Source organism: Sciurus vulgaris (genome assembly GCF_902686455.1).
Source record: "Sciurus vulgaris genome assembly, chromosome: 11".
NCBI lineage: Eukaryota > Metazoa > Chordata > Mammalia > Rodentia > Sciuridae > Sciurus > Sciurus vulgaris.
In genome coordinates, this window is record NC_136472.1 from 16822732 (window position 1) to 16846974 (window position 24243).

The following is a 24243-nucleotide window of genomic DNA, read 5'->3' on the forward strand; positions in this document are numbered from 1 at the left end:
TATCTAAGTGTGTATGTTTGTATAGGTAAGCGATATAGGGAAGGGTTAAAGGCTTCAGAGTGTGGTGGGGATGGGTGGAGGTAGGTGGCCTGGGCTGCCTTCGCCTTTGGTTTAGGGTTGTTTATCTGTGATGCGGCCAAACTGGGAGTTTTTGGCAGAATTTCTCCTCACCCCAGCAGCCGCCTATAATTCCAGCTGGGGACATTTCACAACTCTGAAGGAAACGGATCCCTTTCTACCCGCAGTCCCTTCCCGCTGTGCAACTTGGCAGACGTCCCCAGATCCCTCTTCTTTCTCCGGGGCAGGCCTGAGTCCTGACCTCGCACCCTGCCCAGGCCAGCCAAAGGGGCCTCCGCCCGCGGCGGGCGGCTCCTCGCGTCATCGCCCGCCGGTAATCTCCAACCAATGGCAGGGCCCGGCGCCGGCTCCGCCCCCGCCCCACCTCTCTCGTCGGCCCCGCCCCCTGCCGGCTGGTCCGCTAAAGCCCAGCGGCCCAGGACTGCTGTTGGCGCCAGCTGCTTCCTTTCCGCTCCCAGCCAGGCAGTGCCGGTCAGCCTGCGGTTAGCGGGACTGGCCTTGGCCTCCCCATGGTGCCGAGCTGAGACAGCGCCGGCGGACCCTTGAGGAGCAGGGGTCCTGGCCCTAGCATCCTTTCCTGATATCTTTGGCAGTGTGCCTGGCAGAGAGGGTGCCCAGGGAAACTTCTGCCCAAGTTGGGGCCAACTTTGCTCCACTCCCTTTATGGAGCCATTTGGGGGGAAGGAAGGAGGACAGCCCAGTTCTTTATGCTTAAATATCTTCCTTCTCAACACTATTCGAGGTTCCTCCACTGACTTGAGCCTGCGCTTCCCCCTCAGTGAAGAGGGGTCAGGCTCTGTACAGCATTTGAAGTCCTACCCATCTATGGGATTTGGTGACCAGGGGAGGATGGGAGGGCCAAAGGGAGATGTAAGCAAAGGACTTTGCCCTCTCTTCCCCTGAGGGCTTGGGTCAGACCAGTGAACAGGGCATATAATCAATCAATTCTTTACTGGTAGGAATTCTGGGTCTGCTCTGCCAGTTAGCCACCTGTCCTCTGATCACCTGGCTTGTTCTTGTCCCCTCTCAGTCTCTCTTTCACCTCCCTGGCCCTTTCAGTGATTCTTCCTGGTTCAGTAGGCTGGGGTTTTGGGTGTCATCAAGAGGTTTAAGGGTACCAGCTTGGTTACAGGGTCAGCCATGAGTATAGCCTTAAGGCTGGGTGCAGAGCAGGGGAGAAAGTCTTTAATACTCTTTGTGAACTTAAGTGCACTTCTTTCCCTCTTGGCTTCAGTTTTCTCATCTGTGAAGTGAGTTGGAGCTGATCAGTGTTTCTTAACACCCATTCATTGGGGTATTTAGAGATGTAACACAATAAAGGGGCTCCGTAAACCACAAACTTGGGCAACCCCGGATTAAATTTAATTAACAAAATCTCTCTCGAGGTGCTTCTGGGAATCCTTAGGTGCTAAGGTGTATTGTAGGTGAGTCAGAGGGGGTTAGAGTACGGTTTCCTACATTGATTTTGCCTTGGCACCCCTGCCCCACACACAGTGCTGGGTATCAAACTGAGGGCTCTGTGCATGCTAGGCAAGGGCCTAGTGTGAGTTACATCCACTGTAACCACTGAGCTACCTCCCCAGCCAAGGGTGTTTCTGTTGTATTTCCTGATGCCATTGTTCCTAGAGCTCACTTTGAGAAATGCCGGGATGGAGTCTCCAAGATTTCTTAGGGTGCTCTGGGCAAGGGGAGCCCTAGGTGGTGTTAGGCTGTCCCCTGCTCACGGGTGCCACTTTCCTCCCTCAGCTGCCCAACATGTTTGGGAACCTGCGCTCCACTTTCATGGCCCTCATGATTGGCTCCTATGCCTCTTCTGCCATCACGTTCCCAGGAATCAAGGTATGAAGGTACTTGAGGGACCAGTAAGTCACCTGGGTTGTCTTTTTGCCTTGATGCCAGAATTTGGTGGGGCCAGATGAGTGTTGGCTATTATGTCCAATGGCCCTGTTCTTGCCCATCATTGGTCATTTCCCCATGGTGCTGAAAAGCACTGAAGCACGATGGGAAGGGCCCTACTGCTGACCTGAAGGTCAGACATCTCCACTCTCCCCCTTTCCTTCACCAATGTCCCAGCAGACCCTCCTCTCCTGGACCAGGCAAGCTTTCTCAGCCTCTGATCTCTTCTTTCTCTAATCTGCTGTCACATGACTTCCTGAATGGTGTTAGATAGAAAACTATCTCACAGACTCACTGAAAAACCATCAGTGGTTTTCCTTTGCCTTCAGAATCACATGTCAAGGGCCCTGACTCTCTGGTCCCACTTGGCCTTTTGGGTCATATCTTCCTACTGGAGACTGAGTGAATTGGTCTAAGGTCATAGAGTGAGTCTATGCCAGGGTAGGTCATGGACAGGTCAGCCTGATGACCTGGGAGCCTAGACACCTGAGCTTAGGGCAGGCTGGAGGGCTCAGTTTCTTTCTTGCTGTCAAAGTGTCAAAGAATTTTTTTTTTTTTTTAAGATGTTGATAGACCTTTATTTTATTCATTTATTTATATGCGGTGCTGAGAATTGAACCCAGTGCTTCACACATGCTAGGCAAGTGCTCTACCACCGAGCCCCAGCCCCAGCCCTCAATTGGTTCTTTTATTTTTTTATTTTTGCAGTCCTAAGGCTTGAACCGAGGGCAGCTCTCAAAGCGCTCTTTGCCTGGGATGCTATATGTTCCTTAAACTATACCTTGGGTAGTTAATTTTGTTTCAGAAGGCACTTCTGCTTAATCTCCCACAGGAGTTGAAGAGTGTGAGAATGTGCCAGCTTTTACCCCCACACATTTGGGGGGTACAGCCCTTTGAAGCTCTGTCCTGTCCCCAGGAAGGAAAGAGCCTTAAGGCCCACAGCCAAGGAGTAGCAGAGGTTTCTCTCCGGAGGTAGCTGGCTCTCTGAGCAGGAGCCTGGCAAGTCATCTCAGGTGGAGAGTGTCGGGAGGACAAGGGGAGCCGCATCATCTCGGCGCACAGGGGCTTCACCCACCAGAGGGGCTGTTGCATTTGCACAGTCAATGCAGAACCAAGTTGTCTCGGGGTTAGGAGGCCTTGTAAGGTAGGGCAGAGCACTTGCAGCCCCCACCCCCTTGGTGCACCTGAAAGCACCTGTGGAAGGTGAGATAAGGCTTCTCAGATTGGGTTTGCCTTTCCCCGGGGAGCACGCCAGGAAGGGACAGGATAAACAGTTGGGCCTGATAAACCCAGAGCTTGAATTTTCCTTTGTACAGAATATGAAATGACTTTTTTCTTGTGTGAAAACAAACATTTTGTGGAATCATAGACAAAATGTACGCCTTTTTAAGACCATAATTGAAATTTCCCAGACATTTGGAGTGAGTGGCCAACAACTTCAGAACATTGTGGAGACTCCTCCACACTTCTTGAGGTGGGGCTGGGGTGAAAGAGGAGGAGGAATTGTGGGGTTTTGGATCTGACTCTTAATTTCTGGCTTTATTTTTCTCATTTGCAAATTGGGCACAAGGAGTGGGGCAGAGGAGATCTTAAGGCATCTGAGAGCTGGGTTCGACTTCTGTGGGGCCTGGGGCCACAAAGCCTCCTCCATGGGCTGTCCTGCTCCTCCCACAGCTGATCTATGATGCTGGTGTGTCCTTTGTGGTCATCATGTTCACCTGGTCTGGCCTGGCCTGCCTTATCTTTCTGAACTGTGCCCTCAACTGGCCCACAGAAGCCTTTCCTGCTCCTGAGGAATTTGCTTACATGTGAGTAGCTTCGGGTGGGAAGGATTGGCGTGCGCTACAGAAGGCGAGGCCAGGGCCACATGGTGTGACATAGTCAGCTTTGGAGATAGACCTGCTCTTGGAGTCCAGCTTTGCAAATCCCCTCATTTCTCTGAGCGCTGCTTTCTTATCCGTACAGTGGACCTGAGCCTGCCTGTTCACAGGTGTTTTGAAACAAGAGCTGGCATTTAACAGGTGGTCAAAACATGGTGACTGTTGGGCATAGTGGCACATGGCCTGTAATCCCAGTGACTCGGGGGGTGGGGTGGGGGGGAGAGACAGGAAGACTGCAAGTTCAAGGCTAACCTCAGCAGTTTAGTGAGAACCTGTCTCAAAAAAAAAAAAAAAAAAAAAAAAAAGAAAGAAAGACAGAAAGGAAACTAGGGATGTAGCTCAGTGGTAAAGCTCCCCTGGGTTCAATCCCAGAACAAAACAAAACCCAAAACAAAATACAGCACACACACGTGCATACACATGCACACACTCACACACACACACACAGAACAACAAAAAACCCGTGGAGACTATTACCGTTATTATCCTTTCTGTGTTTGGAGATCAAAAATCTGGTACTCCTGCAATAGTGCCAGATGCTGTCTGTACCCAAAAGGGAAGATACAGAGGAATCAAGCAACCACCTGCTGTGGGGCAACCCAAATTCCCACTCTTCCCAGCTTCATTTCAACTCAGCAGCAGCAGAGGGAGGTGCCCGACAACCAACCACATAGGGTGGCAGTCATGTAGCTGACATTATGGGGCACCTACTGTATGCTGACACTGTAATTAGCCCCCATACCATTCTCAAATAGCTGTATGACTCTGTTATATGCTTCGTTAATAACAAGATGCAGAGAGCAAAGTGACATTCTGCAGGTCATACCATTGAAAAGGGGATAAGCTGAGGTCAGACTGACCCCAGAGTTTGAATTCTCCATGCTGCCTCTTCTGTAGGAACAGCCCAAGTGCAAATGACTCATTTGCCCTTTGCTTGCTAGTATCCACCTGTGCTGGTCCCTGGGCCAGGCTCTGAGCGACAGAGATGAGCCCTGCATTAGGGAGCTCGTTATTGGGCCTGTCAATGCTAGTTAGAGGGATGCTCGGCACCCTTGGGACAGTCTGGGATGGCAACCTAGAGTTGAGGGAGGCCTCTGATTGGCTGCTTCTCATGCTCTGGCTTGGTTGGCTGCAGGAAGAAGATCAGTCTCGTTGGGTTGTCCTTGGACCACAAGCTCACCGGTGACCGCTTCTACACTCACGTGACCACCGTGGGTCAGCGGCTGAGCCAGAAGGCTCCCAGCCTGGACAAGGGGGCTGACACATTCCTCTCATCCCAGGATGCCCATGACACCTCAGAAGACCTTCCCGAGAGTGAGTGTCTGGTCCAGGCGCCAACCTTGGGGGACTGGGAGTGTGCATTCTCGTGCCAGTGAGCATCATTCTTCCACTTCTCACCCTACCCAGCCAGGCAGGAGGAACGCACTTGCCATTTACAGATGGGGAAGTCAAACGATTCTGGCAAGTTCAGATTCAGGGATACCCTGCTGGTAGCTGTGGGTGAGGGAGGGAGGAGCAGGGGCTTCTGGTCTGTGGGGCAGCTGATTTACTTAGGGTCCCCTGCAATCTCCCAGCCTTTTGTGGCAGGGCTGTGGAAACTTGAAAAGATGTAGCCCTCCAACTCCTGGCTGACCAGCGCCCCCTGCTGTCTGCAGGAGGAGCTGCATCCACCTGCTTGGGTCACTTCTCAAAGTACCTCAGATTCCCTGACTTTTAACTCCATGGTTAGAAGGAGCATAGCCTTTGGTGTGAGAGGATGGAGGTTTGAGTCCTGCTCCTTATGTGTGGGCTGTGTGATTTGGGAGGATCACTTGTGCCTGATCTCGCCTTCCTCACCTCTTACACTAGCACTAATAAAACCCACCCAACTGGGCATGGTGGTACATGCTTATAATCCCAGCAATCTGGGAGGCTGAGTCAGGAGGATGGCAAATTCGAGGCCAGCCTCAGCAACTTAGCAGAACCTTAAGCAGCTTAGCAAGACCCTGTCTCAAAATAAAAAATAAAAAGATCTGGGGTCATGACTCAGTGGCAGAGTGCTCTGGGTTCAATCCCCTGTACCAAGACAAAAGCACCCACCTGACAGGCATGGGTTGTAAGGGTTGGGTAACCACAGACGTGGGAGCTCTTTGTAAAGTGCAAAGTGGGTACATTTGGGAGGGTGGTTATTCCCACTGCCCGTCCCCATGGGACAAGTGGCTAAGGGTAGGAGCCTGAGTCAGGCCAACCTGAGGCAGGATCTCTCTGAGCTACAGTTTCCTCATCTGTAAAACGTGAGCAGGGCATGCTGGCATGCACTTGTAATCCTAGCTACACCAGAGGCTGAGGTGGGAGGATCCCGGGAACCTAGGAGTTCACGGACAGCCTGGACAACATTGTGAGATCCTGTAAAAAAGTCGAGGGGGTTATTGTGGGATTTGATTCAGTGGAATGATTCATGTCCGTTGTAAGTGCGTTGGTTATTACCGTACAAAACACGGTTGCAGAGATAGTCACAGAGCAGGCAAGAACTTGACACTGAGCTTCTGTCTCTGAAGAAACCAGTCCTTCTCCAGAATCACATAGTTTGTATCCCAGCCCCATTGGACCTGTATGAGCTGGGATGACCAGAGAGAAACTGAAGATCTGGGGGCCCAGGGGCACCCCCTGCTGTTTCCCCAGAGTCTGTCCCCTTCCGCCAGAGCCTCTGCTCCCCCATTTTCCTGTGGAGCCTCCTCACCATGGGGATAACCCAGCTCCGAGTCATCTTCTACATGGCCGCCATGAACAAGATGCTGGAGTACCTCATTACTGGCGGCCAGGAGCATGGTGAGGCACTGCCGAGGCCCTGGGTGGGGCATCGGAGGGTCACTCTGGCTGCGCTCCCTCACCGTGTCTCTCCCCCACCCACAGAGACGGATGAGCTGAGACAGAAGGTGCAAGAGACAGGTATGGAGAAGAAAGTGGGGCCCAGGCCCAGGCCCAGGCCCACCCTGCCGTCGCCTGTTCCTCAGGTGCTGGGTTCCTCTGGGCCTGGGCCTACCCTGGTAACCCTGGGATCCAAGATCTGGGGTCAGAGGGAGGCTACTCATCCTCTGCTGGAAGTGGGTGGCAGTGCCCATGGAGCCACTAGCTTCCTGACCCCACTTCCCTTCTTCCCATCCTGCCCAGTTGGGATCTACTCCTCCATCTTTGGGGCCATGCAGCTGCTGTGCCTTCTCACCTGCCCCCTCATTGGCTACATCATGGACTGGCGGATCAAGGACTGTGTGGATGCCCCGACTGAGGGCACTGCCCTCGGAGACGTCAGGTGACCGACCTGCCCAAGGCTGGAGACAGCAAGTGGTCAGACAGTGCTTTTCATTTTCTCCGTTCTTGCACATACAGCATCTCATTTCATTCTCCTGAGAGTTCTGGGAGGTTAGGAGTACCTCTCCATTTTACAGATGCAGAAACTGAGGCCAGAGGGGGCATGGCTTGCTTGATAATAATAGCTAACAGTGGGTACTGACTATGTGTTAGGCCCCTCGTGTGATCTTTAGTTCTACAGCAGCTCTCTGAGGTGGGTACATCATTGTCCTTGTTTGCAGATGAGGAAGTGAAACACAGGGTCACATGGTTAAGTAACTTACCCAAGTCCACATGGCAAGCTCCAGAAACCATGTCATAAAGACTGTACTCCGAAGCATTCTTAACCCATGAAGTCCCAAGTTTTTTTTTTTTTTTTTGCAGTGCTGGGGATTGAACCCAGGGCCTTGTGCTTGCAAGGCAAGCACTCTACCAACTGAGCTATATCCCCAGCTCCCAAGTTTTTGATTCTGTGAATGTTTCAGTGAAATTGACCAGATGCTTTAAAATAGGGTGGAAATAATAATCTAGAGATTATATATCCTTTATATATGTATATATGTATATATATATATGTATATATATATATACACACACACATAATCTCATATCTGTGTGTGTACATGTATACATATATATAAAATGACCTCAAATGCTGTAATTATTTACCTATTTTTGCAAAAGAATAGAACTCTAAAAACACAATATTTATTTAAGAAGTTTCCATAAGTGGTATATTTTTTGCTTAAGTTTTTTATGGGTATCCCTCATCTGGGGCCATGGGGCTTAATGGGTTAAAGCTAGGGCAAGATGGAATTGGCATATGAGATGTCTACTGCTGTACAGCGACTGCCCATCTGTAAACAGACACATCTCATACGATTTCTGAGAGTTGGGAATCTGGAAATGACAACTGGGTGATTCTGACCCAGGCCTCTCATAAGGCTGTGGTTGAGCCTTGGGTCAGGGCTACCGCATCTGAGGACTTCCTGGGAATGGAGAGCTGCTTCCAACCTCAGCCGTGTGGCTGTGATAGGAGGGGTCAGTGCCTCTCCACGAGGGACGAGGGACCGTTGGATCTTGAACCCAGGTCTTCTGACTGCTTTATGCTTCTTTTGTCAGTACACATAGTCCCCATCTGTCCTGAGAGGATAGGAGAGAGACCCCAGGAGAGAGGCCATCTAAGGAACAATCCAGGGGCCTCCCTTGCTGCCAGCAGTGCCCCAACCTTCCTCCTTTACCCTGTGATCCTGATGGCCAGGATCCATTAGCTGGTCCATTTGTCCAGGATAGATGGGCAGCCTGCCCTCACCCCAGCCTACTGACCTCTCTCCTGGGCTGGCCACAGAGCTCTTGGATCATGCCAGAAAGAGGAATTTGCTGGGCAGTCAGAGGCCCAGCTGTCTGGACTGGTGGGAGTGCCCTATTTTCCACCATTCTTGTCAGTCTCGATTCTCAAACTGCGGTGTGCATCAGAAATGCTCGGGACATGCAGATTCCTGGGTCTCACTCTTGAGGCTCTGAGACCTGGGATTAGGCCTGTGAACCCGTATTCTAGGAAGACCCCCAACCTAACGCTTTTGTGGTTAGTTGGGGGAGCCCCGCTTCAAGAGGAAGGTTTTACTGCTTTTTCTGCTGCCCCAAAATTCAGGGGCAGGGGGCAGGGCTTGGTTGAAACCAAGGGAGGCACCAGGGAGGTCCAGATGGGGCCCAGTGACGGCTTGTTCTCCTCAGGGATGGGGTCACCACCAAGTCCACCCGACCACGCTACCGCAAGATCCAGAAGCTCACTAATGCCATCAACGCCTTCACCCTGACCAACTTCCTGCTTGTGGGGTTTGGCATCACCTGCCTTATCAGCAGCTTACACCTCCAGGTGCCACTTCCCTCTGCCCCCTCCCTCTGCCTCCTAGGATCCTTCCAAGGGCTGATCCACTAGGGCCTGGCTTCAGGAGGCTCGGCCCTGGCCCCTGCTGTGGTCCGTTTCAGGGTTTTCCAGGTGTAAGACTGGTTGCGGGTGGGGTGGGGAGGTAGGAGTGTGTAGAGACCTGGTGAGGCCCCTGTCCCCCCTTGCGCCTTGCCCACCATGACGCTCTCTCCCTTTCTGTTTCAGTTTGTCACCTTTGTCCTGCACACCATGGTTCGAGGCTTCTTCCACTCGGCCTGTGGAGGCCTGTATGCTGCCGTGTGAGTCATTCCATCTGAGCTGCCTCCCCCAGCTTTGTCCCTATCACAGGGTAGAGCCAGAAGGGCCCCTCATGGCCCTCCACCCCCACCTCCTGCATGCTGACCTCCCAGAATTGGGGGCTTAGGGGGCCATTTGGTCCGCTCCTCTGAGCCCCTCTGGTCAGGGATGCCCATGTCCTCCACGTAGCCTCCCTGACAGGGAGAGTCCCAGGCTCAGGAAGTCTTCCTGGGGGAAGCTGGAATGCGTGGGTCGATGATGGACAGGCAGGTCCTGTGCCTGCTGTCAGGAGTGGCTCCACAGCAGCCTCTGCCCCGTGCCTGCCCTGTTATGACTTTCTTGTCCGCTGGGATCAGCCCTGCTCCCCTTATCTCCCAGTTTCACTGCCAGGCGCTGCTGAGTACCTCCTGGCGTGGGCGAAGGAGTAATAATAAAGGACATTACAGTAGCGATGACAAAACCTTAACTGCTGCCCGGGGCCTCATCCAGGGCCGGCGGCTCGACCATTGCTGCCTAGCCTGAGCCTCCCTGCAGCATCTTGGCAGAAGGTGGCCCCTCTGGGGCTTGAACTGTAAGGAAATCCAACGAAACCACGCCGGACACGGGAAATCACATAAGGGAGTTTATTAAGCAAACAGTGTCTCCCTACAGGGTAAGAGAAAATGAGAAGAAAAGAGAAAGGAAAAGAAAGGGTGCATGCTAGAGAGAGTGGAAAGCCAGGAGGATAGAGAAAGTGAGGAGGACAGACAGAAGAATGAGAAAAGATGGCGGGGAAGCTACAGTAAAACAGTTGAATTCCCCCGGGCTAACAGGGGACCAATGTCGGAGAAGGATACTTGCAAGCTGACTGATGAACCAATAGCTAGCCAGGATGTTCACAGATTGACAAGTGGTTTGGGAGGCGGGCAAAATGGCTGTACCTGATGGGCGAGGGAGCAGCTTTATACATCACCTTCCCCCATTTCTTTTTTTATAAGAAAATCTTTTGTTCTCCAGTTCTTTCCGAAGGCTTCTCTCTCCTTCCTGCCTAAGTGACTGGGGTTGGTTTTTCAGGGGAGATGTAAAAAGTCCATTCTCCTTCCAGACTTCCAAAGGCAGATGGTTTCATGGACTTCATTTCCTCGATTTGACTGATCCCCTATTTCTACACTAACTGCCTGTCCCCAATTCTGACTTCATTTACCCCTCTAATTCTAGGAACTCCTTCACTGCTGTAGGGAAAGGGGGTGATGACCCATCTGGCTTCTTCGAGCTGGAAAGGGGCAGTGTGGGGCAAGCAGTTTGGAGTTCCCTTTTTAGAAATTGGGTCAATCGAGGGGTCCAAGCTAGAAGTCTGGTTGGGGAAGAGCAGGTTGCAAAGGCATCTGCGGATGGGTGCTTCTATGAGAGAAGAACAAAAAGACATGAGTACTGAAATGAGATTGATACAATATAAATGTTGCAGAATCTAAAACATGCCAATGCATATCATAAAGATGACAGAAGTCAATAATTCCTCACCAGGGGGTGGAAGAACTGAGAAGCTGTTCCCATAACAAGGCCTAGCAAAGGCTGGAGAGGACAGGGCCTTTATTTGGGAACTTTAACATTGTCTAGGTTATCAGGAATGTAAACACAACATTTAGTAGAGATACTAGCAAACATAGATTAAGCCTACCTGTGTCTGTAGGCCTTAAACTGACTAAAAACTTCTGATTCTGGCAGTTTCTCTTGATAGTTACCAGGCACATTTGCCTAAGAATCTCTCTTTTGTAGCTTTTAGTCTTTATTCTAGTGGGCTAACACAAGTGTACATCTTAAGTTACATTTAACTATTATTTCTTTTAAATGCCCAAGAGTGGCTATATTTTGGTTTTAACTGTTTTGCTTGGTGTTTAAGATCAAGCTGGTCAAAGTGACCTGTTCCTATCTGTTAAAGAGTCAGCTGAGTTCCCACAGGGGTCACTCATAGAGAACTTAAGAGCAGTCTCTTAGCTCCACCATTGCCATTGCAGTCTCTTAGTGCCATTGGTTAGGCAGGGTCTCCTCCATGAGGTGGCTTTCCTTGAAAGCACCAGGGATGTCTCCCTTTTTCCATGACCCTCCTCTGCAGCAGATGCACTGAGTGATTTTTCATCCTCTAGTGGTCTCATCAATCTTGGTCAGGAGGTTGTGTGACCCAGAGCTGCAAAGGTCCTTGGAGAAGTCCTCTTGTTCCCTGGGTTCAGGCTGACTTTGAGGGCAAGACCCAAATATGGACTTTTCTTGACCTCTGTATTTAATCTCAATTTCTAAGCTTGTTCTTAACCATCAAGCAAGTCAGTCTCACCAGTCATAAAGTAAGAGTACTGGGGTTTAGCTTCAATGTCTATAACTTTACAGTTATTTACCCGCTTTTATATAATTGGGGTTTACATTATCTGTCATATAGGTGATGGCTTACTATTCCAAGTTAATTTGTGATGTTCGCTCTTGAAGCAGTACTTCTGCAAAATATTGATCAGGCAACAATTAGTTTACAAGGAAAATACATAATGGAATCACCAACAGTAAAACATTCAGTTTGTGCAATAGCTATCTTGAATTTTGGCTGAGTTCCCGTTTGAGATCACAGTAATCTTTACAACAAATATCAAACTTTTGAACACAACTTTAAATGAGTTAAAGTCAGGCTTACTTTGGAGCCATTGTAATGCGTAGCAGGGTGGTGAGGCAGAGCCTTATCTCAGGTAACGTGGGGCTTTTCAGTGAGAGGCAAAGGAGTATTAGAAAATAAAGGGTTATAAACACAGATTTTGAAGATTAAGCTGAGATCAGATGGAGCTCTGTTCTCTGATGGAAATGTGGATCTAAAGAGTTATGTCAGCAATCTTTATATATGTGCAATGATAGGTTCCAAAGTTACTGTAAGGTGGGCAGGAAACAGAGAAGAGGGCTGATGAAACACTGGTTATCTAGCAAAAGAATTCCTTCCTGCCCAGGAGCTGTGTGCCTGAGATCAATGCACTGCCACAGCAGTTAGGCATCTTATGCCCCTGCACAGGAGCACTCCCAGGCACCAGGCATGCCACAGCCATGAGGTCATCAGAGACCCCAATTTCAGTCACTGTGGTTCCATTTTTGCTACTGCGCATTACACTGTTTCTTAAATGTCATTTTACACATACCCTATTGATGACAGATCCTATAATAGACCATTAAATGATAGGTTTACCATTACAGACAGGTTTAATTTGGAGAATAGCAGCTTGATAAACTTTCTGCTTTAAAGTCTTATATACCTAGAAAATATGAACACATTTAATATACAAAGAATAATGTTTTTAAGTATGTTACTTCATGGAATAACTTTGTAAATTAATTAGATGTCTCTAACAAACACATCTGAGTAATCCCATGCATGTCGACTTTAATTCACTCATCTTATTGTAGAAAAACCAAGATATCAGACAAGTGTACCAACAGTATTTGCCGTCTCTTTCCTGTTGAAGAAAAGTCCTAGAAAAATTGATGTTAGACATTTTATAAACATCAACGTTTTACTAGTTTGACCACTTAGAGACTTGTGAGTTAATTTTAAGGACATTTTACTTCTATTAGTTTACCCAACTTAAATTGAACCTCTTTAAATCATGTGAATTAAAAATATTTAGATCCATTTTTAAAATTTTAATTTTTATGCCCACTTATATTTAACACAAAAGTAAAGGCCTTGTAATATTTATCTCCATTGCAATGTAATGGATGTTCAAAAATAACTCTAGAGTTGGATAAAAAGAACTGATCAAAAATTATTAACCTAGGTATGTAGGATCAAAATTGTGTGCTCAAAAATATAGCATTTAAGAAAAACAAAAGTCCTAGAAGAAAAATGATAATGGTCATTAATTATAGCATGAGAAAATGAGAAAGAGAGAAAAGGTGAAAGGGAGAAAAATATTCTGAGTTGTAGCCCAGGAGAAATTTAAAATGGACACTTTTTTCCTTGGGCTTCAGACTGGTTTCCCGCAGCGCCTTCCCCATTTACATTTCAATGTAAGCCTTGACTGAGATCTGAATCTCAGTCAAGGGGGCTAAAATGAAAGGGGCTAAAATGTTGTAGCAGAAGCTTGATGCTTAGGTCCTTTTAATTTAGGTTTGGAGGCACTTGAGCCCAGGAAGAGCCAAGAAGTGAGAAAGAAAAGACTTGAAAATAAGGAATCCCTTTCCATCTGCCCGCTCTCTCACGGAAGTTGTGTGCATTACACAAACGGATTTTGATGGCTTTAAGTACTGGGGGTTGAGCGAAGAGTTCCCAGGGTGGAGTCTGCCAGATTGGAGGACCCAGATTCCATGGTGGGGACTGATACAGCCGAGTCTGTGGCCAGGGCGTCCGGATGCCAGAGTACTGGGCTGGAGATGAGGGGCAGCACATTGATTGTGTCGTCACACAAACATCAGTGTGGGGCCAGGCCAAAGCCGAGAAGAGTTGAGGACCTGATATCAGGGCTTTCGAGGGCTAGTGCGTGAGCGCGAGATGAGCCTCAACCCCAAGAGACTCTCCACCATAAAATCAGGAATCCACCCGGCAGATAAGACCGACTATAGGGGCCAGCTGTAACTATAAATCGGCCTAGGGGTACCCGCCTTCTCACCAACCTGAAGCCCGGTGATAAATGCAGAGCAGAGCGACCGGGCAGAATGGAAAGTGGAGCCGTGTCCGGGGACCCTGAGGCATCAGACGGTGTTCCACTCTCTTAAGAGACAGTGGAAGGACCCATCCCGAGTCACGGCACCACTGTAAGGAAATCCCACGAAACCACGCCGGACATGGGAAATCGCATAAGGGAGTTTATTAAGCAAGCAGTGTCTCCCTGGAGGGTAAGAGAGAAAATGAGAGGAAAAGAGAAAGGAAAAGAAAGGGCGCATGCTAGAGAGAGTGGAAAGCCAGGAGGATAGAGAAAAGTGAGTAGGACTGACAGAAGAATGGGAAAAGATGGCGGGGAAGCTACAGTAAAATAGTTGAATTCTGCCAGGCTAACAGGGGACCAATATTGGAGAAGGATGCTTGCAAGCTGACTGATGAACCAGTGAGCTAGCTAGGATGTTCACAGATTGACAAGTGGTTGGGAGGCGGGCAAAATGGCTGTACCTGGTGGGCGGGGGAGCAGCTTTATACATTACATGAACCTGCCTCAAGTTTGTTCAAGTCGAGGGCTTGTAGTCACCCTGAATCTTGCTCCTGCTCCAGGTTCGACCCATTAGCCTCCTGCCAGCTCCACATTCCAGCTCCCCTGGTGTGACTCTTCTGACTGCCAGTAGCCATTACCTCCAGCTTGGATGGCCTCCAAGTCATCTTTTCAGGCTTGCCCTTGCCTTTTTCTTTTTTTTTTTTTTTTTTTTTTTTTTTTTTTTTTTTGTGGTACTAGGAATTGAACCCAGGGATGCTCTGTCACTGAGCCACATCCTCAGTCCTTTTTAGTTTTTTATTTTGAGGCAGGGTCTCACTCAGGTGCTGAGACTGGCCTCCAACTTGTGATCCTCCTGCCTCAGCCTCCCAGGTTACTGGGACTACAGGTGTGCCCCATTGGGCCCAGCCTCCTCAGTCTATTTTTACCATGGATACTACAGTCCTGTGATAGGACATAAATCTCTTTTGGTCACTAGTCTCATTCAGAATAAAAGCCAAGGCTTTATTATGGCTTAAAAATCTCTACGAGATGGCCCCAGGATCTAACGTTGCTTTCTTCCCCTCTTCTCACTTCCTCACTCTGCCTCGGCCACCTTGTGCCTCAGAAACCCCAAGCATGTCCGACTTGGGGTCTCGGCACTTGCTGTTCCCTCTTCCTCCAGATGTCTGCCGGGCCCCCAGTTCCCCCTCCTCCTCTTCTTGGCGAGGCCCTCCCCGGCCACGGTCTCTACAGTCTCAGCACCCTGCCCTCCCCACCCTCTTCTCTGCCTGGCTTGTTTCCTTGGTACGAGCACTGTCCAACATTCTGAGCACGTGTTCATTGTTGGACGGCCACCTGATCCATCCGTCACAATGCCGCCTCTGCAAGTCTGCTGGCTTTGTTCACTTGGTACCTAGCTTTGTCTCCAGCACCCAGAGCAGTGCCTGGCACAGAGTAGGAGCTCAGTAGATGTTTGTGGAAAGAATAAAGTGAACAGCCGAGTGGGTTTTCATGCTGCTCCTGTTTTTTAGCAGAGGTAGTGAGGAACAGAGAGGTTGAGCTCCTTGGGATTATCACACAGATAGTAGGTGTCGGACCTGCGGGGCTCAGGGCCCTGCAGTCATGGTGTGCACCCTCCAGGGCAGGGACCAAAGGACACATGCAAAGCCAGAACCCAAAGGGAGGGATGTCTGGGGAGGGGGCCCAAGGGAGGGCTGCCCCTGATTGCTGGCTGCCTCTCTTGTGGACAGGTTCCCATCCAACCACTTTGGGACGCTGACGGGCCTGCAGTCCCTCATCAGCGCGGTGTTTGCCCTCCTTCAGCAACCACTCTTCATGGCCATGGTGGGGCCCCTGCGAGGAGATCCCTTCTGGGTGAGAGCTGGGGTGGGCGCGGCAGAGCCCACAGGGTCTGTTTTCCCGGGTGCAGGGAAGAGGGAGGGGACTCGTAGGTGGCAGAATCCCTCACTCCTCTCCTCTCAGCTGGGAGGCACCTCAGAGGCCTAGTCTGGGGGTTCCCAAGCTGGTGCCCATCAGAAATCCTGCAGAGTGTTAAGAACGCAGGTCCCCAGCCTCCTGAATCGGCCTCTCTCCGGCTGACTCTGTCTTCAGTGAGCTTCCGAGTGCATCGTGCGGAGGGCCAGCCCCGGGTGGGTCCTCAAGCCTGTGTTTGGAGCTCCAGGGCCCCTGAGGGCCTGCCAGTGGTCCTCCCTCCAGCAATCTCAAAGCGGACTCTTCCCCGCAGCCCGGGGCCCTCAGGCCAGGCAACAGTTCTGCACCACCAGCGTGGACGCAGTTAGATGGTCTTCCCTGTGGGGAACTGACGTCCACTCCGCGGAACCGCTCTCTCCGGTCCTGCGGGGCCTCCCGCAAGAACTGTGACGGAAGAGCCGCTCCCGCTTACGGGGAATCTGCTCTGCTAGGCACGCCGGGCGCCTTTTTCACTTAATCTTTGCCCCAGTGGCTAAGAAAGAGGTACTTGGCGTGGAGATGGCTTGCCCCAAATCACACCGCGTCACGTGGAGTGAAATGTGAACGCAGTCACTCTCCTGGCCCTTGCAAGTCGCCCGTCCCACAGGTTGTCCATCTGTTCCTTTGTCTGTTGTCCAGCTGCTTCTATCACCCCAAATGGGTTCCCGCTGGCCAACATCTGCCAGCCCAGGTCCCATTGCAGAGGCAGCCTGTCCACCCAGAGTGCCCCACTGTGTGGCCCCCAGCCAGGCCCTGCCACTTACTAGACAGGCCTGTTCTCATCTCGGCCACCCGGCCAGGTCGTTGAGCATTAAATGAGATACTGGGAGAGCCGCGATTGCGCACACCGAGTGCTAACTCTATTTCTCATTCTGCCCCAGGACTTGGAGCAAAAATGGCTGCCTCCTCCTCTGTGTTGGCAGCTCAGGCAGGTCTCTGAGGATGGTGAGGTTAAACTAGTATATCCTTGATTTTCTCATTCCTTTCCCTAAAGGTGAACCTGGGTCTCCTATTATTCTCGCTTCTGGGATTCCTGCTACCCTGTTACCTCTTCTACTACTCTGCCCGGCTCCAGAGGGAGTACGTCACCAATGAGCCAGGCCCACAGAAGATGCTCAGCATCTCCAAGGGAGCTGCATAGACTTCTGAGGCCAAGGGACCTGGATGACGGACAACCAAGGCTTGAGTAACCACAGGGAACACCCAGATGGCTCCCTACCTGTCACATGTGCATGGAGCCAGGGGCCGTGCATTTAAAAATACCAAGAGAAGGTCTATTTTTGTAGGGACTTGCAAAAAGGGTTGGGGGTTGGTGGATCACCTTGAAACTATGTCTCCCAAAGCAACCCTCCATTGGCTGAAGAAGCCTCTGTGCTGGAGGAACCCAGCCTTCTTCCTTGGACGGAGGAGACCAGGATGTGAGGCTGCCCTTTCTCCAGGCCTTTGTCCCAGGTGCCTCTTGAGGACTGTGGGATCAGTGAACAGGCTACCCCTAAGGCCCCAGCTGCCAGGGGTGTGGGTACATGTGTGTGCTTGTGACACACCTTCCCCCTCAGAAGAAAAGGGACTCCAGGTGCTGGCTGTGTCCTCTACAGGGTGCGAGGACAAACCCCTGGCAGGACTGGAGGGCAGGTTCCCTCCCTGTGCTGCTGCTTTCAGGTCTGAGCGGAAATAAAAAGGGAAATGGGAGCTGTGTGTACCTGTGCTCTGGGGCAGCGGCCGGAGGCTGGTCGGCCTCACCCACCCCTCCTCTGCCAGGCTCAGCTGGGCACTGAGCTTGGAGTGCCAGTCTGTCCTCTGGCTGTCTGGCACTCCTCCCTGTTCTCTCCCTGCCTTGAGGGTCTGGAGGAAGTCTAAATCTTGCCCACCTCTTCCCAGGGTTTGGGGTGCATCCAGGAAGCTGGCCTTTTTCCACACAGTGGATCAGAGCAGGATGCTTCAGGAAGAAAACTAAGGGATGACTCAAACTTTCCCACCGAGGCATCTCTGGGGCCTGCCGAAAGCAGCACCTTTTTGTAATCTCCTATTTTATCTTAAAACTCCATGCAAATTTTAAGCTTTATGTTATGCTATATTTACATTTGCTTTTATTTATTTATTTATTTTTGGTTCTGGGGATTGAACCCAGAGGTGCTTTACCACTGAGCTACATTCCCCAGTCCTTTTTCTGTTTTATTTTGAGGCGGGGTCTTGCTCAATTGCTGAGGCTGGCCTCGAAATTGTGATCCTCCTTCCTGCCTCAGCCTCCAGAGTCCCTGGTATGACAGGCATGTGCCACCGTACCCGGCTATGTTACTTTTAACATTAAAGTGAGACTTTAAAATCATCCATATCAAGGGACATCATCTGTGAGGACAAGAGACCTTTCAGGAAGACAGCTCATTTGTCCCAGCCCTGCACCTGCTCCTGTTCCTGGGACATAAGCCTTACCAGTTGAAGTCATTGAGTGGAGGGGCAGCTAACTGTGGCTGAGGATCTGCCTATTTTATAGTGTCTCATTTCATCCCACCGGTAGCACAAGAGGTTGATATCGTCATCCTGATTTGTATATTGAGGAACAAGCCCAGAGAGGTTAAGGCAGAAATCCAAGGGCACACAGTGGGGGGTAATGGAGCTCATTATGGAACTCAGGCAGTCTGACTGCAGAGTCCTAACCTCAGGCCTTCCCTGGGTAATCAGGGGTGGAAAGGAGAACCCAGGCTTCTTCCCAGTTCTCAGCTGCCCTCCTGGGCTGACAGTGACCTTGACGGCCCCATCCCCCACTTCCACCCCTGGAAAGGACCTGGGAGATAGCATCCCAGGTAAACCGTGTTCCCTCCTTTGTCTCAAGTTTTCCTGAGAAGTTAGTGAAACAGACTGGCCCGCCCATTTTCAAATAAGAAAAGGTGCAGAGGGGTGTGGAGACTTGACCAAGTCACACAGCAGATCCCTGGCTGCTCAGAGCCGACTGCAGACTTCCAACATTGCCTTAGAAAATACAAAAGCAGAATTAGACAGCACCCACCAGGGGGTTCTGCCTGTTCCCAAAGGCCCTGCCCAGATCTCCCTGCGCTGGCGGTCCGGGATATTGGCTTTCCCAACTGTGGTGAAGATTGAGCAAGAAACGTGAGATTCCACCCAACTCTGGGTGGGAAGTGGGGGGCGGGCACAGGAAGCGGGGCGTGCGCGCCGGGTCCTCGGAGTGCCCAGCAGGCGGCGCTGCGTGGCTGAGGCTGGCACAGCCCGGCGGGGCTGGGGTGGCGAACCAGGAGGGAACCCCACACCCCTACCCACTAGTCCGCCCCTCCCGGGACCCGGCCTCCAGACCCTCTAACCGAGACATACTCTGCCCCTCCTTTGAGGTCTCCCCATGTCTTCCGGGACCCCCACCCTTTCAAGCCTCATCTCCAGGCGCATTGACCCCCTCCCCCGCAAGGAAGGGGTCTCAACGCTCAACCTGCCCAGCTGAGGCTTGGGACCGGGTGGGCGATGGAGACACACCTCTGGGCCTCCCAGGAGAGGGGTGCCATCACTCTCCCACCCCGGGGGCGGGGGGAGTTGGGGAGGGGGCTGGGCAGGGGCGGAAGCGAGCGGGAGCCGTGCTTGTCGCGGCGCTGCGGAGTGGAACAGATGGCTGGGGAGGGGAGAGGGTGCGTGGCGGGAGGAGGAGGGGTGCGGGGGCCGGAGGCTGAGGAACGCGGGATCTCGACGCCCCGAGTCTCCCAGGAGAAGCCCCCGCCCTCCGTGTCTTCCCAGGAGAGGGGCCGCCGTGCGCCCGCGCTGCGCAGGGCTCCGGCCTCTGGCCGGGGCGGACCCATCGGCGCAGCCCGCCGCCCCAGGGCGCGCCCCTCGGCCCCTCGTTCCCACCGCGCGGAGGGCTGGCGGGGTCGAGGCCGCCGGGAGCCGCCGGGTCGCAAGGGTTAATGGGGCCGCGATCCGGAGCACGAGGGGGCGGCGGGAAGTGGGCTCCCGGCTGGGAGCGAGTTCAGGGATCGCAAATAGCTCAGGGAGAACGTGTTAATTGGAACTTTATGCAGATGAGCGGGGACCGGGGGCTGCGGCAGAGGGAGGGGACAGGTCAGAAGACGCCGGTGGAGGGCTCGGCCCGGGGCGAGGCGCGTCGGTCCACCGACCGGTGCGATGCGCCTCGGGAGGGCGCTGTCCCCGCTGCAGAGCTTCCTGCAGACCTCGGCCCGGGACACCGCGCTGTGGGGCTCTTCCCGGGGCTCGCAGCCCGGGTCCAGAAGTTCAGCATCCGGCGAGGCGGCGCGCCCTGCAGGGCCTCTTTCCGCCTCCGGGCTGCTCCCCGGCCGGGCTTCCTTCGCCCCCCACCCCGCTCTCCGGTTGCAGCTCGTCTCAGTTTGCTCCCTGCAACCTTTATCTCCACCCAGGGCGTCACCCTGTCCAGGCACCGGCATTGTCCGTGACTTCCACCAGGTGTGCGCGGGCCGGGGGCGGAGCGAACTTCCCTCCCCGCGCAGTCTCTGGTCTGTCCCCCTCGGGCCACCCAGGTTTGAGGAGATGTTTCTCAAACTTAGGGTGCTTTCTAACCCACCCCCACGTGCTAAAATGCAGATTCCCTGGCCCCTTAGCGATAAGCTTCGGCAGGTTCGAGGAGCTCAGGAAGCAGCTTCTCATTCAAATCCGATGCAAAAGGCCCTTTTAGGAACTCCGTGCCCCGGAGGAAGGCGGGGGTGCGGGCTCGGCGGCTCCTATCACCGTCCCCACCCGCTGCTGTCCTCAAGGCTCTTGACCTCCCCTCTGCTCAGTGTGGTCGGTTAGCTTCTGGTATGCCAGGAGGGGACCGTGGAGAAGGTGCAAGGAAGGAAGGATGGATGGATGGAGGAAGAACGGAGGACTGAGTCTCCACCTGGCTTTTCCCTCTCTGGGCATGGCCTTCTTCCTTGCCACCTCCCCACCTCTCTCCCTCTCTCATCTGAAGTCCCTAGGAAGACCCAAGGATCTTGAAGTAGGCCTTTTGGGCCTGAGGGGAGGAGGGAAGAAACAACTAAAGTCCTCACCTTCAAAAGAAGGAGACAGGGCCCCTCTCCTTCTGGAAGGAAAATCTGAGGAGGGAGGCAGGACTTGAAGGATAATGATGCAGACAATGCAGGTCATCTTCTTATGACTTATGCACTTACTCCCCACAACAACTTGCGCCCCCCAGCTTATAAAATGAAAAGGAAAATTACAAAAGAAATCCTGATGTTCAGAGAAGTTAAGTAATTTGCCCAAGGCCACACAGCTTGTAAGTGGGAGAATAATTAGGTCTTTCACCCTTCTACCCCCTTAAAACCATTTCTCTAGGGGCCACTGGATAGCTATCTGTCCCAGGTCTGCCCTCCCTGCCCTGTCTCCCTGGGGTAATGGGGATGGGGAAGGGCATTGTGTACACAGAGGAAAGGAGATGGATGCTCAGGTTTCGGAACATCTGACAGGTTTGGCTGGAAGCATTAAAAATTCATGTAGCAACTTGACCCCAACTGGACCTTGGGCCTGCCACCTGGACTCTCCCCGGTTCTGTGACCTCTCAGCCCTGTGGGCAAATTTCCCTTCAGCAGTGTCCTGGAGCCCCAGGTCTTTGTATTTCGTCTGCGAGTAGCCCTCACACAAATTAGAGATCTAAAGTGAGGTGGGCCAGCCGCTCGGAAAGCATGGCTGAGAGCCCTCCCCCCAATCCGATGTAAGAACCTTAGAGGCTTAAAGGCTTATAAACCTTGTCATCTGGCGTCCTTCTATTCCTCTCGTGGGCGGTTAGATGCTCGCTCTCAGGTTAGGGTGGCCGAAGCCTGGCTGTGCTTCCCAAGGTGGCCGGTAGGGGGAAGCCGTCCGCTTGGAGGGAGCCCTGCTGCTGTCTGCTACTTTGAAGGGCAGCAAAAGAATCCCCATGCATGGTCAGAGGGGTGCAGTCTTGGTCTGGGGGAAGGCTCAGGAGTCTGGTGTGAGGAGGTTTCCTAGTCTGCGGAGACAGCAAGGAGCGTTAGGGAGCGTTCAAAGTAGGTTTGTGGGTTTCAAGTGCAGGGTAACTGCTGGCCAGCAGGACACCAACGTTCTTAGCTGGAGAGAAGGCTTGGGATACGGCCATGAGAGAAAAGGCTAGAAAAGCAGATGGCTGGGGACTCTGAAGGATGTCTGATGTTTCGCTGAGGTGTTTTCTCTTTCACCTGTAAGGCAATAGGGAACCATTGTAGGTTTCTGAGGGACATAGTGACCTAACGCAAATTTTGGCCAGATGACTCTGGCGGCTAAGGGCAGGTTGGGCGAGAGGAAGGGAGAGATACACTGCAGGAAGATGAGTTCCAAGATTATGGATATTTTCTTTTATATTCTAAGCATGAGGTAATGAGTAGCTGGAGCAGGGAGGTGGCTGAGGGAATGGCGAGGAGAGGATGGACTGGGGCCAGGAGCGGGACTGGGTAACCAAGTAGATATAGGAGATCAGAGAAGGGGAGGAGCTGACTACCAGGAGACTGGGTGTGTGGCGGATGAAAAGAAAGCAGAATTGGGGGTACACTCGCAGAAGGCAGGAGGAGAATGAATTTTGCTTTTCAGGAGGGTGGGGGAGCCTGGGAGAAGTCCCTTTTCCTCTCTCTGGCCTCAATTTTCCTATCAGAGCACTGGTGGGGGTTGGGCTAGATGGCCTCGAACGTCCCTCTACTTCGGGGACATTTGAGTGTGTAAATCTGATTTTTTTGGTGGGGGGAGAGGGATAGGGGTCCCGGCCTGTGAGGTCCCTGGGAGTGGCCCCGTGCTGGGTCCCTGTGGAGGGGTGTGCGTGCTCGTGCGTATCTGGGGTACATCTGCCTGTTGGTGGGCCCCGTGGGTGGTTGGCGTGCCTGCACGTGCCGGGTAGCTCTGCTCAGTGTGCGTGTGTGAGCAGGAGCCGGGAGCGTGGGTGTGCACGTGATGGGCGTCCGTGGGTCTGTCTGGTGGTGATGGGTGGGGGCTGGTGGAGAGCGCCATCCCTGTAGGCTTCTTCCTGAGGCTCACACACTCCGCCTGCTCTCACTGTTCTGAAATAGCATCTGGACTGAAGGCCCATGAATATTTCACAATGATAATTTTGTGACCTGGACAGCCTGCCTCTGATTTACCAGCATCCCCCTCCCCCTGCCCAGGCCAGCAGCCCCTCCTCCACCACCAGAGCTCTCGCCTGGCTTGGAGGGGGGGGAGGCGGCATCCAACCCAACTCACAAGCTTCCTGGAAGCCAGCCGACTCAGGCCCCTGCAAGACCCCAGACTCAGCTCTCCCCACCTCGCTATCCCCCTACCCACGTCACTCCCTTCTCCAGAGTCCATCCGCCCCAGGCCTTATATGTTGGCGTCTACCTCCTCTTATCATGCTCTGACCTCCCCTGCAGGAGACACAGAGTCTCAACATCCTGCCTCCTTAAGCCCTACCACCCCCAGGTCCTTTCTGGCTTCCCATCTCTGCATCTAGATTCAAATCACCAAGCTTCAATCACTTCTGATGAGACTCAGTCCTAACACTCATCTCAAGCCCTTCTTAGCCTAGGTTCTTCCCTGTCCTAGGCTCTCCTCCACACACCAGAAGATGAAGCTTCTGATCACACCTCAAGCCAGAAAGGCATCCCACATAAGGATTCCTGTCCCTCTGATCACCCAGCCTCTTGACCTCTCTTTTAGCCTGCTTGGAGAATTGCTTCTTTGGTGTGGTCCATCCCTGATGGCTTCTAGCTCACAGGAAGTAACGGGGAGACTGCTCTGCTGTGTACAGTTCTGCAGGCTGTACACTGCACAAGGGCACTCAGCCAAGGGGGACAAACATGAGCTGAAATTCAGCCTTGGGCTCTGCTCCCTAAGTTGTTTGCTCTAGCATGTCTATGTCTCCCCTGGGAAAGAGGTGCCTTTTCCAGATTTGCTCAAAGCCATGTTTGGGCTGATGGTGACCATGGATCTCTATATTTTTCCCCCCCCTCCTCACAGGGAAAGGAGATTTTAGCCAGACTGGAGACAACTCTGGGTTGGTTGTTGCTGCTTCCCCTGGACAAATGAGAGGAGATGCCATCAGCACCCACTCTGGGCTGTCAAACTTCACCTCGCCTGAGACTCAGAGCTACACTAATCTTTCTCAGGCTTCGGCTTCTCTTAGAAGGAGAGATCACATACCAGCTCCAACCAGCAGGAAGCTCTTTGATGGCACGAGATGGTTCTTTTTCTCTAGCCCTCCAGTCTTGAAATCCTCACAGTGTTCAGCCCTCATTCCATTTTTGAGATCCTGAGTTCCCCCCGTCCAAAAAAAAAAAAAAAAAAAAAACCATCTTCCAGGAGATAAAAT

The 24243-nt window shown here is 52.3% G+C and overlaps 1 protein-coding gene across 5 annotated transcripts in view; it reads left to right on the forward strand.

Annotated features, from left to right (window-relative positions):
* The window catches only part of SLC43A1 (solute carrier family 43 member 1), a 30066-nt gene extending 11003 nt beyond the window's left edge, over positions 1-19063 (forward strand). Inside the window, exons 6-15 of one of the 5 annotated variants that reach the window (XM_079102293.1) lie at positions 1825-1917; positions 3649-3782; positions 4990-5168; positions 6492-6662; positions 6747-6782; positions 7005-7143; positions 8916-9057; positions 9295-9368; positions 15746-15869; positions 16960-19057. In XM_079102293.1, coding sequence (XP_078958419.1) covers positions 1825-1917; positions 3649-3782; positions 4990-5168; positions 6492-6662; positions 6747-6782; positions 7005-7143; positions 8916-9057; positions 9295-9368; positions 15746-15869; positions 16960-17106 — 1239 coding nt within the window. In that variant the 3' untranslated portion in view covers positions 17107-19057. Of the gene's footprint in view, positions 1-1824; positions 1918-3648; positions 3783-4989; positions 5169-6491; positions 6663-6746; positions 6783-7004; positions 7144-8915; positions 9058-9294; positions 9369-9744; positions 10214-15745; positions 15870-16959 lie in introns of those variants that run through there. The other 4 variants (XM_079102294.1, XM_079102292.1, XM_079102291.1 and 1 more) reach the window with 4 other exon arrangements.
* Positions 19064-24243: the final 5180 nt, after the last annotated feature.